Genomic DNA, 13780 nt, shown 5'->3' on the forward strand with positions numbered 1-13780 from the left:
CAGAAGGAGATTATACCAAAAGTATTTGTAAATTTTCAAATGGATTAATTTACTCCTGATTTGGTATTCTCAGTAGATATTTATGTATTATCTACCTGCATCTAATTAAGTGCTTACAAGCAAAATTATCCAACCATTCTCAGAAATCCAATGTGATCATTTACAAACAAATCTGCTTAAATTACACAAGGAAAAAGCATATTTGAATGAATGTGTGTCTGTATGTATAAAGGAATGGAAGAAGCCCTGGGGTTTATAGATTTGCCAGATATCCTTTTATGCCAGTTTATTTTTTTTAAGAGGCTGCAAGGTATTAAGATGCAAGTCCCTCCACTTTAAACACCTAAGCAGAGGAAAGGTTGCTGCTTCAAGATTTGTAATCGAGAGGGCATTTGGTTATTAAAAATGAAAATACTAAACAAATCAGAAAGTCTCAATATGGTCTGCAAAATCAGTGCAACTTAAAAAGCATGTGTCAATTTAAGTTGAAGTCTTAATCTGTCGTGAGGCCTGCTCAAACTTGAACTGTTGCTCTCTTTTCACTGCATCACACAAGACTGAATCCACAGGCTAAAAGCACAGACACACAGCTCAATAAAATACATCAAATTAATTACCAATTACCGTCAAACACTCAATCGTGGAACCTTTAGTTATACTAACACAAACGAAAGATTCCCATCCATTTTCTGATTGTTATGTTACCTTTTTAGAATACACATTCTTAACACAACTATTTATTTCATCTTAATTTAAGTCCAATAAAACATACACATTCCTCTTTTATTAGCACTGCTGTTAATCAGTAAAATTCTGGCCAAAGAAATATTATGCTGTATTAGAGAAACAATGTAAAGAGAAATAATTCTAACAAAATGAAAATAAAAATCTCCTGATGTTGGATGTATGAAGTGTTGAAATTATGAGCCAACGGAATATTAATTCCAAGATTTAAGTAAGAACACATGTACTTAAACTGAACAGAAGTTTGTAACTAAAACTTTTTTTTTCTTTTTTACTAAAAAATGTTAACCTTTAAATTCCACTTATTTATATCCTTAGTATAACACATTTTTGGTTTAAAAGTAGGTCATTGAAGATGCATGATATCGAGACAGAAATAGAATCCCTTCATGTTTGTGAAACAAATCTGGATTTTGCTGCCTTCAAGCTTTGGATTGCACTGCACTTTTTTTTAAGCAATCCAAACACACTGAACAGTTTGTTTGGCGCTACAACTAAACCAAGTGTACATTTTAGACATGCCTGCTTAGTAAACGTACTTCTCAAACCTTGGCCGGAGATATGGTACATAAATCCTTAGAATATGAGCAAGCAGAAGAGACATTGGTCCTATAAGATTTGTGGTTTTTTAAAGACACTGAGAATTGGAGACTCGTTTTATAATTTTGCAAACAATTCTGTGAACGGATAGATAACAGATATACTTTCTAATAGGTAGATTGAAGGCGGGCTGAAGAACAATATTTTAAATAGAGGAAGTTGTATAAAGATAAAGCCAGTCTTACCCTAATTCCCTGCTCCATGGAAAGGCAAAGTACTTGCCAGGGCGCAGTATATCTAAACATCTTGACTATCCAGGACAGGCTCAAGGAAAGCCAGAGAAAAAGGGAGGGCCGCTCCTTTTATTAAGTTCCTTTTTACTGCTTTCATTTAACACCAAAACAGTCCCGCGGTGGCAGTAGGCAGCAAACACTGCATTCCAACACACAGCAGCAGGTCTCCAGCACTGAACACAGGAGGCTAAACAAAGTCACTACTAAGAAGCTTTCTTCTCAAGAAGAGCTTAGCATTAAACTCAGTTATATGGCTAACCTTTCACCTCCCTGCTGGGATGGTCTACAAACAATGGGCACCGCCTCCTGATTCATCCTTCCCACCAGCTCCTCTGAAGACCACCTGGACAACACGCCCAAATTGGGCCAATGGGAGTCTGACTCATTGCAGATTAAAATACAATCGATGCACAGTATAACAGGTAAAAAGAACGTGATATCTTTGAGGCCTGTCATGTCCATGATTTGCACTAGTGGCGCCCCTAACTCACTTTGGGTAACTACTTTTCTTCATGTAGTGTCCTAGTGTAACACATTTCAAAATGTTGACATACATGCTTTTGATACTACAGCTTGCTGAACTTCCCTACCCTACTTTAAATGTGTATGTATGTATGTATGTATGTATGTATGTATGTATGTATGTATGTATGTATGAATGTATGTATGTATGCACGTATGGACGAGCCAAAATCTTTAAAAGTAAAAAGTAAGATGTTTTTCTTTTGCTTTTATTCTTCTTGAGAATATTTAAAAAATATATCAACTGTACAGTATATATTTTCTTTGCCACTTCCTATCTAAAAAACAGAACCCTTATTTATTTTATGCTAAATAGATTCAGTTCCCGTATCTTAATAACTAATACCTTTTACTAGTATAGTAGTATAAAGGAAAGATAAAAAATAAAAAATATTCATAAATATTAGGCCAGTAAACTAACATATTCTAGTCATATTTATATATGCACATTTTTATTTATTTTCCATTACTGAAACTACTCAATTTTTTATTCTATAAAGTTACATACAGTAAGTTCTATAAAGTGCTGAAAGAGTTAAATGAAAAGAACATTTTGAGATGGTCCAGAAGCTGTTAGATGCTGCAACTGTGCTGCCAACACTGCGGAGGTTCAGGGCAGCTGCCCTGACAAACTGGGATGATTTAAGACTGTGCTTTTCACTGCAGTCTCAAATGCTCTTTCTGAGGAAAGGCAGAGCATAGATCCAGCAATTGCTCACCTCTGTATCTTCCCTGCTGTCCACTGCTCTAAATACGATGCCCAAAGTTCAAAGACACAGTACATAACAGGAGCCCAAAGAGATCACTAGCACACCATCAAATTAAACTAGGTAAGGGTTTTGTTTATTTGTCATCCTATGGGCAATTAAATATGTTTTTGTAAATATAAAATACAAAACCAGCACACCACAGTAATTGTACTGCTAATAAATGTACAGGCAGTACACAAATAGATGATGGTTTGGACTGGCTTTGAGACTAAACTCCTTGAGGTTTGAGGCATGCTTGCAGTGCTGTTGGGAAGCTTACATTTCCAGTATTGTGCTATCCCTACTTCCAGGATGAATAGACTTATCAGTCTCCATTTTAAAGTAGATACAAATGTATTTTTTTTAGCACTTTAGTATAAAAAATGTGAGTATGAAAAATGTCTGCCTTACATTTTTTTATTTTCTTGTTTGCAGACACAAACATTCATTTTCAACAGGAACCAGGTGCTAAAAGTGCATACTGTGTTGTATGCATTGTACAATGCAAAAAGGAAAGGGATAATGAATCCAGTATTTTAGGAAGGTTCATTGAGCCATCTTCTAATGGTGGATCTGACCTCCAAAAGTATTGTAGTGTCAATATGGAAAAGGAAAGCCTGGATTCAAGACCCTGCTCACGCATACAGTTTAAAAGTCGTAAATGGGTTTTATGGACATTTGAATTTTGGGGAAAGGGGTTAGTTTTATTAGGTTATAAGGGATTCTGTAGCACGGATACTTAATATAAAGTATGACCAATAAATGGAACAACATTATGTCTGAGGCTGTATTTCCTGTTATCGCCAACAACCAAGAGTTTATATATAACATTTAATCATACATTTGATTACATAACATAATCTAACAATTGATATTGTAGACCGTACCATTTTTAATTTGTGCTTTCTCAACTCAAGTCTGTACCTTTCTTTCACAACTCTTTAAATGCACCGAGCAATAACTTTACAATGAGAGAAAACACCAGATTGTTACTGTTGTATTAATCTTTTTGCTGTAATGTTTTCCATTTACAAGCTGTGGCCTACAAGCTTTGAATGCAACGATTTTAAAGATGTAATGGTTAGAACCTGGTTAGTCAAACAAACAACAGCATAAATGACCAAATAAGGAGTGCTATTATACAATGGCTCTCTAAAACAAACAATCAACCCTACTTTAACAGAGACCTGGGAGATTCAAGCTTTAACTCTGCAGATGTAGCTTCCTGTCTAACTCATTTAACAACATAACAATGCACCTTAAAGAGTAAGTAGCAGGGTTCTGAAAAATATATAGCGTTACACGTTGCTACAACTGTTTAAATAGTTACCTGTAATTTTTCTTTTCATTGTTAACAACCTGACACATTTTTTACACTTATAACTTTAAAGTCTGTTTCAAAGCTCTTTTCAAAATGTCCGCTTTAGTGCACTGGAGTTTGAAAACGCTCTTGCTTTTCTGTTCAGTCCCACATATTGGTGTGTTACCTGTTTGACAATGTGGCCAACACACTGTGGCCTTACACTAGCAGTGCACTAGAGCGGACATTTTGAAAAGAGCTTTGAAACAGATTTTAAAGTTATAAGTGTAAAAAGTTGTCAGGATGTTAACGTTTAATGCTATATTTTTCGTAACTCCACTACTTACTCTTTAAAGGTGATGTGTACTTATGGCCTGTCATAAAGTGCAGCTCCAGTGCAAACAAATGCTTGATTCATATCTTTCAAATGGGTCACACAATTTGTTCTACAATTATTTTTTTTAACTTGTATGGAGCCAGTTGTGGGAAAGCAAGGTTATTTGCCCTAATGATAAAAATCAGTTATGTGAAATGATACACTGTCTATTTACAAAAACCAACACAGCTGCTTCCTAAATATACCCTTTTTTAAATAAGTTGTGTGTTTATCATTCTGATTAACCTCAGTGTACCACCCATTAGCATACACGCTAGATAACTTCCTGCAACCAAACCAAAATTTCCTCGCAGTTGTTAAACAAAATATTTAGGGAAAAACCTGGACCTGGACTTCAATTCGTTTCGCACTTGAAGATCTAAAGCAGGCTACAGCATTACCAGCATAGGCGTCTCAATGGATTTGAAAAACAAATGATTTGTTTGGCACTAATATGATACAGTGGTACTGCATTAATTACTCCCATAATTCCTATTGTTTATACTGGTTAATACAGTACTCCCTCTGTGATAAAGCAGTCTCTCAATTTTCTTGTTTTATTTTTAAGGACACATACATTTAAGCTAGAATGGAAAGGGCTTAAAAAATAAACTATTGTCTTGTTTCTGTTTTTCATCACATCATCAAAACTTGTTTTTAAAAAGTTTAAGCTCAGCAAGGTCAATAGCTTCAATTCTAGCTGCTGAAGATCATTTCAAATAGCCTGTTCACTATCCCATAAGTTCATTGTCCCACAAATGGGCTTTTTGCTTCATCAATGTGGGACTTAAAGAGTAAGCGGGGTTCCGAAAAATACAGCGTTACACATCTCCACGTGTTGCTACAACTGTTTAAATAACAAACTTGTAATTTTTCTTTTCATTGTTAACATCCTGACAACTTTTTACACTTATAACTTTGAAGTCTGTTTCAAAGCCCTTTTTAAAATGTCTGCTTTAGCACAGTGGAGTTTGAGATCTGTCCTCTAAATCACTGCAGGAAACATAACGAGTGCTTTGGCTTCTCTGTTCAGTACCACATCATGAATCGTTATTGCTGTTACCTGTTTGACAATGTGAGCAATAATCCTTACACTATCAGTGCACTAGAGCGGACATTTTGAAAAGAGCTTTGAAATACAATACTTTAAAGTTAGAAGTGTAAATGTTGTCAGGATGTTAACAATGAAAATAAAAATTACAGGTATGTTATTTAAAAAGTTGTAGCAACACATGGGGATGTGTCACGCTATATGAGACAGTGAAACTCATTTAATACTTAGTCTCACCTTCTACACCTGTGCAAACTTCCATGGGATTCAGAACCAAGGCGACTGTATTTGACTGTGTCTTCAGCAGTAAGGCTTGTGGCTAAGGAAGTTGCTGTGCTTAAATTGCACTTTAAAAAAAAAAAAAGTTTCAATGATGTCATAGAAAACAGAAATAACATAAGAATTGGAAACCAAATAAAATAGATGACAGCATAAAGGTTTGAGCAAGTTTTATCCAGGGGTGTAGGTATAAATGTCTAGCTATAACTAAATGTTAAGCAGTATTGTTGAGGGTTATGTTCTCCAGTATTTGCATTGCTGCATTGGATTTGTACTGTTGCTGCTTAATAATATAATGGCTATCTGTGTTCCAATGAACTGAAAGAACCTTGAGAGTATAAATACTGTATACTGTACATGTGTTTATATGCGACTGCTAAATGATAGCAGATAAACTGGGAGTGATACAGGATAGATTTTCAGCTGTGTGGCCACGTCCTGCAGTTTATAAATTAGTATTTTTTTAAATGTTATCAGTATAAAGCAGATTTGTTTAAACATACCATCTGCAATACATATTCATTGACAAATACAGACAGCATATCTGTATCTCATCTTTATCTAAATGTCTGCTGTGCAGTATCTACCACTGCATATAAATATATACAGGTGGATGTGTTTTTCAGAACGACCTCTGCCAATGGGACAGATTTATTGCTAATGCTGCTTTCTCATCATGCATCCCTGCAGGTTTCTTGTTTCAGAAGCCAGCGCTTTGTGTTGCAGTGTTTTCTATGAGAGACCATTCCTCTTGAATAATTGGCTGATATTTGCGGCAAAGCTAGGAGAGTGTAATTGATTGCAGAAGTTGTCCTTGTCAGAATTGGCCCAGATTTCCAGGAGATGCAGTGACATACTTTCTTTGATGTTATCTGCCTTTCAGCCCAAACACCTGGGTGCTAAAGATAGCCTCATTGTTCATGTAAAAAACACATTCAATGAACATTTCTTCCAACACAGTTTATGTGTACAACATGTAAAAAAAAACCAATATATTTCTCTTATTAAAATTTAAGGACCCAGAAATCAATAGCGACTATTTTATCTTTTTATCCATGTCCTGGGTTTACCACACCATTAAACCACTGCCTGAGCTGTGTTCTCAGTTTCAAAAACTGTGGTAGTTAGGATGGATGTCAATATGACTTTCACATGGTAAACTAGAGCCAAAGATATTGGAAGTTGCAAAGACTGCTGGGATTTTAACTTCTTGTAAATCTCCCAGCAACCTTTGCACTTATCAACTCATTTGTCTCCATGAGTCCTGTGATTCTACTATTTTTCCTAAAGATAAAAACTCCCTATTACTTTCAGAAATCAAATACAGAGGTATTTTAGCTTAACATACTTTTAAGGAGTTATGTTGTGTCCCCATAAAATACTGCACAAGGCCCAAGTATACACATTTTTGAAAGAAAACAGCAATCTTGTTTACCCTTGTTGTACAATAAGCACTGCCCAGCCAGAAAGGAAGTGCTTCTTTCCGTATCCAAGGGCCTACACCAAACAAAATCCCAACAAAACAAGAACAAAACCAACCTGCCACTTGCTCCTCGGCACGTACTTTAACACAAAAGACTGTGCCTTACAATCCTCATCTATGCTGCCAAATTGAAAGTTGTGGGAAGTGAACTTTTTATTATAAATCTTTACAAATATTTCGACTAATATACACTATGGCTGCAGGATCACTCTCAGGACCCTCCAGATGCTTTGGCATTTGAGCTTCGAGGTCACCTGACTTCCCTTAGTTATTCTGAGTAAAATACTTTCTCTTTCCCTCGTTGATGTTATTGAACATGCAGCTGTTTAGATAACAGCTTTAAATATTATTTTGTTACAGTGACCCCTTAATAATAACACTATTAAAGTCTTGCAGACTTGTTCGTGACATGAAAGGCTGTTCTCCCTGACATTGAAGAATTCACTTTTTTCATGATGGAAAGAAATAAAATGAGTGTGTATTTACAGACTAATTGCGTTTCTCTTCAGCTGTCTGGTAATTAGTGTTTCTTTGTTGGAATACAGTACCGCACAGCACTACTTTCAGTACGTTTTATGGAAAGCTAATGTAAAGCCACCACACGTTTTAAAAAAAAACACACTGCACGTTTTTCTGTAAAATTTCCAGCTGAATTTGCTTTATTATTTTGACATGAATTCAAAGCATAGGCGTGCAAAACAAATCTAATTGTTTTTATTCCCTGAAGGAGCTTCCCAGGAAATAACTTGAATTATGAAAAAAAAAAAACTAATTATTTTCCCCTTTAAATCAGTGTAGCACCAAAAATCTGAGGAACAGATGGCTTCTGCTGACAAGTCACCTTGTATATTGTGTATCACCCTTTTTAGAGACAGGCGTATCAGTATTTTATAATTGTGTCCCCTTTCCCGCAACAAGCATACATTTTGTATTGAATCTAGTGCATTTGCATTCCAATAAACAGCCTGCGTAACTGGTATGAAAGGTGAATAATGAGAGAGAGAGAGAGAGAGAGAGAGAGAGGGAGAGAGAGAGAGAGAGAGAGAGAGAGAGAGAGAGAGAGAGAGAGAGAGAGAGAGAGAGAGAGAACAGCAAAAGTACTTACACCATACTGGAGAACATCGCAAGTTCTGTTCTTGACCATACAAACTCAAGTGCTTAAGTTAAAACAGCTTTCACATCGGTGATCACCCAAACGTGATCCCAGACTGGATAAATGTATTCACCAAGCCCTGAACATTTGTTTTTATGTCTCTGATCAATGTTAACCCACTATACATATATCAATGCCAAACTACAAAGGTAATCAGAGATTAATTATGATTGTAAACTGTTTGTTGAAAATTGTCTGCTTAATTAAACTTGTGGGTGTCAAAGTATGCCCGTCTTTTCTCACATTCCAATCTGTCTTGTGTAACTCTTTTGATTCTGTTGGGTCCAAAAGCCCTGGTTGATGGATGAGGTTTCTGATGACAAATCCCTATTAAAGCAGTAGCTAGAATATGGGCCATAATTATACAATTTTAAACATTTCTTACATGTTCCAAGAATACCAAATCTTATTTAACACCACAGAATTTTAAATAAGTCTTTCGTAAATTGGGTACAAACATACACTGTGAATTTGACCTTGATAGGAGGCAGCACTTTTCTGAAACTGCAGCAGAAATCTAAACACCCTGTGCAGAACGAGTTCTATTTTCTTCTTGACTGCCTTGGGATTGACGATCAGATAATTCCTTTAGATTTAAACTTCTAATTTAAATGCCCTATCTTTCTCCTGTCCTGGAAGCTTGACTGCATTTCTTTGGGAACTAATGATCAAATAATCAAAAATCTGTGCCATAGTGATTTGCTTTACATTCCTGAAACTGTTGTAACAGTGTTTAACACAACGTAAATTATGAAAACAAAACACATGGCAGCACTTTTTTGAAGTACCAATAGGTGTACCAGCACCTTTAATGCTGTTAAAACACAATTTAATAGAATAATGTTTCCTCTTAATTTGTATGGTAGTTTACTGTGAAATATTTATACTAACCAAAAAAAAATACATTGAAAGTTATCAAATGAAATGAAAAAGCTTACCATTCGTTGTACAATTTAAAGGTTTCATGATGTTTTAATAAAGAGCACAGGTTGGCTCAAAACAAATTCCTCTAAAAGGTGAGTAATTGCAGTATGTTGTGCACTCCTTAAAAAAAAAAAACACTGACAAGTTCAAGTCCATGTAACTAATAAGTTTAATATTTTAGACAATTTACTCAATATTCATCGCCTTCTGAGAGAGGCTGGTTCAGCAGAATCTGCTAATCCTGGGAGTCAGTTTCACATTGTTCATTAAAGGATGGCTATGGTAGGTTCAGTAGGTAAAAGAAAGCCCTATTGGAGCCTCATCATCATCATCAGGAAGCAACTATTCTTTAAAAAAAAAAAAAAAGATCTCTAATCTATGGTTTTCCCACAATAGTATTTTACATTATTTTGTTATGGTTTGGTGCTACACTGTTTCTTATTAAGAAAGTACAAACGCAATATATGTTGTATCTACATTAAAGCTAAAAAACACAAATATTTTAATTGATGTGGAAAGATTTCTAACAGTCTTCTGTATACACCGCTGGATTGCCAATTTCAGTTTTGTTTCTAAAAGCAAGTGATAGCGAGCATGGGCTGTGTTATTTAGAAGGGAAACATGAAGGAAACTCTAGGGACATTCCAAAAGAAGGAAATAGCACTTGATCTACTGGAAATACACTAGCACGTTTGACAGAATTCTTAAAAGGATAAAGTCATTTTTTTGTTTTGTATGTTTCAGCAGTAGAAAGGATTTACTGAGGTATTAACGTTTAAAATCAAATCATTTTTTTAGTGGGCTTCTATTTGCATCTCAAGTTGTTCCTGAATAGCTTTAGAAAAAAGTGGAGCAAACTTTGCACTGCAGCAAAAGCTAACTAAATCCGGTCCCTTGTGAGCATCACCCAATATCAGCAATAACTCATTTTCAGTAATATGAGGAATAACTGCTTTTAGGAATAGGTTATTCTGTTCTGAACAGACTACAATTAGGTAACTCTGGCACGGCAACAATTCTCAGGGCATGTAAACTAAACACAAGTCTAACAAGGCCTCAGCACCTCATTTTTATTAGTTTTCTCTTTTGTTTGAATCTTGGGGCTGTTTCCTTAGATTTCTTCCTGCCTTCGACACAGGATCGAATTATGAGTTTCCTTCCAGCTTGCTAACAATGTTTATGTAAACATTATCTTCATTTAGGAATCACAGTTCGGTGCATTCCCAATGTAAACAGGTATATAGCCAACCTGTGGGGAAAAAAATGATGACAGCTCCATTTACCGTAAAAATAGCATCTGCTATTAGAAGGAAAATAAATCAAGATTTTTAGGATCCATGGTGTGGACTGCAGAGGATGTATTTATGTATAACATTACCATTTTTCTATACACGTGTTTACATGCGTAGGGCAACCTAGTGAACTAGAAAACTGTGAAGTTTATTTGGGTTGACTTTCACAATAAGTTTTAAACAAAGTAGCTTTTGGGTTAATTATTTTAGATTAAAAAGCTGTCCTTGGACACACAAAAGAGGGTTCCCAGCTTGGGAGGTGTGAATGATTAAAGTGCTCTTGAGTTTAATGACTGTGCAGCACTCAAACGTCCATTAGAGTTTGCCCAGAAGGGCAAGCTGTCCTGTTTTTTGTTTTTTTTTCAATACGTGCTGTCCAGCATTTTAAAACTCATTCTTACAGGTAGGGCATGCCATGATGCCACTGAATGAATACTTATTCTCTTAGAAAATGTGACTACCTTTGAGAAAAAATAAAAACAGAAAGAAAGCCTGCTGTTTATAGAATAGTCAAGTACCATCAGAGGCCTTGTTCTGGGCAAGTTTGTACAACTATCCGAAGTGAGGAAGTGTTTATAAACTGAATCTGTTGAAAGTCGTACTTGGTTGCTTATTTAATTTATTCTGGCACTGCAATTGCATTGTGATGGTAACAGATGCAAAAACTGGAAAATGACTGTACGATGAATATGTCTTATTGTAGCACTAGCAATTTCAAATAAATAAATGAACAAGGCGCCCCCAGTGCAGTTTAGCTAGTTCATATGTTTTGGCCTGATAACGGTTATTGTAGTCTGGAACAATTGTATTTGTGTATTCAGTGCAATTCCTTTAATTTCGAGGCACTGTAGCTTATTTGGTTTTTCTCGAATAAGACTGAGATGTATTTACAGTTCTGTGTATGCTTTAGAGGATGCAATGTCCTCTAAATCTCATCTCAGTCTGATTCATCCATCTTCAAGGGCATGTAGATAAAATGATAATGTTGAATATCAATTTATCCATGCTGAAGGTTTCTTGATGTTAAACTTTTTAAAAACAAAATCTAATTACTAGACAGTTTTAAAGTGTAATGCCCACTCTGATTAAAAATAAAAGCAAAATCCTTTACTCCGCACAAAAAAAACAAATTAGAAATGTAATAAAAAATACATTGAACATGTGTTAGCTGAACAAAAATATCATCTTATACAGCAGTCCAGACAGCAATTAAACAAAGTTTTTTACATTTAGTGTTTCAGTCAGCCATTTCAGATGTCAGATTTAGCTTTTCAAACATCTGGCTGGAGCAGCTAAATGTCAGTCTCAAGTAAGAAAAGAATGCATTAAGTTATTCATCCAAAACTAAGGAAGACTTTCTGTGTGTAGACATATTATTTCTATGTGTAGTCACTTTGAAATAGGTTTCTGAGCAGAAAGCTCCACTGTAAGATCACGATTGGTCTCTATATTAGGACTGTTGTCAGAAAGATATCACAAGTTCTTTGACGCTAAAAATACTGACATTGTACAGTCATGCAGCATTCCAACACAATAGCTATTTATATACATTGTAAGTGTTGCAAAATGAGTACAACACTATTTCTAGAGTTCTCTGCTTAAAAATAAAACTTGGTTTTCTAAATGCTTAAACTGTCACCATAATCTTATTAATCACAGGTAGAAGTGGGGGGACTAATGCATATACTGTGTAACTAAGGACTAAATCTATTCTCGGTTAATATTGGTTGAACAAAACCAACTGAAAGAGTGTCAAGATAAAAGTAAGAACATAAGAAGTGATTGAGAAGGGTCTGTTCAGCACATCAGGGCTTGTCTCTTGCTAGAATACCATGAGCCCCACGGCAGTGTCATGTTTTTTTTTTTTAACTATACCTGTGTTTTACTTGTTACACAATACCATGCTTTAATTACTTGTAAACAATGTTCTTCCAACCTTCCATTCTGAAATCAGTTTAACTATTCACTTCCATTTGTGCCCTGTGGTCAAACTCTCCGTCATAACTCTTAAATAGTAACTTATTTCTACCATTTAGGATTTTATAAATATCAATCAAATCCTCTTTTAAGTTGTTACACATTGAAGACATTAGTTATTATTATTTGTTTTCCAAATATTAGTCCAGTTGCTCTATAATGCCTTATTAATATATTGAACATCTCAACCATGCCTACAGTAGGAATACAGCAAGTCCACTATACTGGAAATGATACACAAACATTCTTTTTGATAAGTGTCCCATTTCACAAAAAGTAGTTTTGACTGTATTTTTGAGATGTTGCGTAATATCTTCCTAGTTTCATATCTTAAAAACAAACTCTGGGAATCTCTTTATCTTTCATGGGGATTTTTTTATTTTGCAAAGATGACACTGGGATTCCCCATATTCTCCTTCTGTATCCACTGCTGGCTAGCAGCAGTTAGGGTGGGAAAGGAAACTTCCCCTTTCCTAAACTTTCAAGGAAGTCACTGATAATATGCATAATCAGCTTGCTCAGAATTTCACTTTCAAGGCCATTTGTTCTGTCTTTGCCAAAGTTACATTCCAGATGCTATAATATGTCATTTGACCATTCCAAGAAGGTCAAATGTATTGCTTTTTGAAAACTGACTTTTACTCCATTTGAACGAGGTGCTGAACTAACGTCCATTGCCTGGCGATTTACATTTGTACAATATACACCTTAAACTTTCAATCATGATTGCATTATTTCTAGTACTACTGTCCTGCCAAAACAGCGCCTTATGTTTGTAAACACATTTATAGTTTTCTGCTCAGGCTTTATTCAAATCCTTTGGTTTTCAAATCTTTGCCGCCACTAAGGCCCTGTCCACACTACATAACCAATCTCGAGAACCATACTTCAAAACGTTTTAATTAATCAAGCTCAAAGCTTCTATACTAAAGTACCGTTTCATGTTTAGTCGGGCTTGACATTATTCCACCATGCACTGTATTTTATGTTTACAACCAGGCAAATATAGAGCCCGTGCCCACGGAAGACATAGCGCTTATCATGAACGTTATGGCTTTTTTTCTTAAAAACTCAAAGTACATTTTATCACAATGTGA

The 13780-nt window shown here is 35.4% G+C and overlaps 1 protein-coding gene across 6 annotated transcripts in view; it reads right to left on the reverse strand.

Annotated features, from left to right (window-relative positions):
• Positions 1–13780, reverse strand: part of LOC117420538 (A-kinase anchor protein 2) — a 165847-nt gene that overhangs the window by 37179 nt on the left and 114888 nt on the right. Inside the window, exon 1 of one of the 6 annotated variants that reach the window (XM_059023380.1) lies at positions 1530–1816. The exons of the other annotated variants lie outside the window; for them this stretch is intronic. Coding sequence (XP_058879363.1) covers positions 1530–1589 — 60 coding nt within the window. The 5' untranslated portion in view covers positions 1590–1816. Of the gene's footprint in view, positions 1–1529; positions 1817–13780 lie in introns of those variants that run through there. 6 annotated transcript variants of the gene reach the window in all.

Source organism: Acipenser ruthenus, chromosome 1 (genome assembly GCF_902713425.1).
Source record: "Acipenser ruthenus chromosome 1, fAciRut3.2 maternal haplotype, whole genome shotgun sequence".
Classification (NCBI taxonomy): domain Eukaryota; kingdom Metazoa; phylum Chordata; class Actinopteri; order Acipenseriformes; family Acipenseridae; genus Acipenser; species Acipenser ruthenus.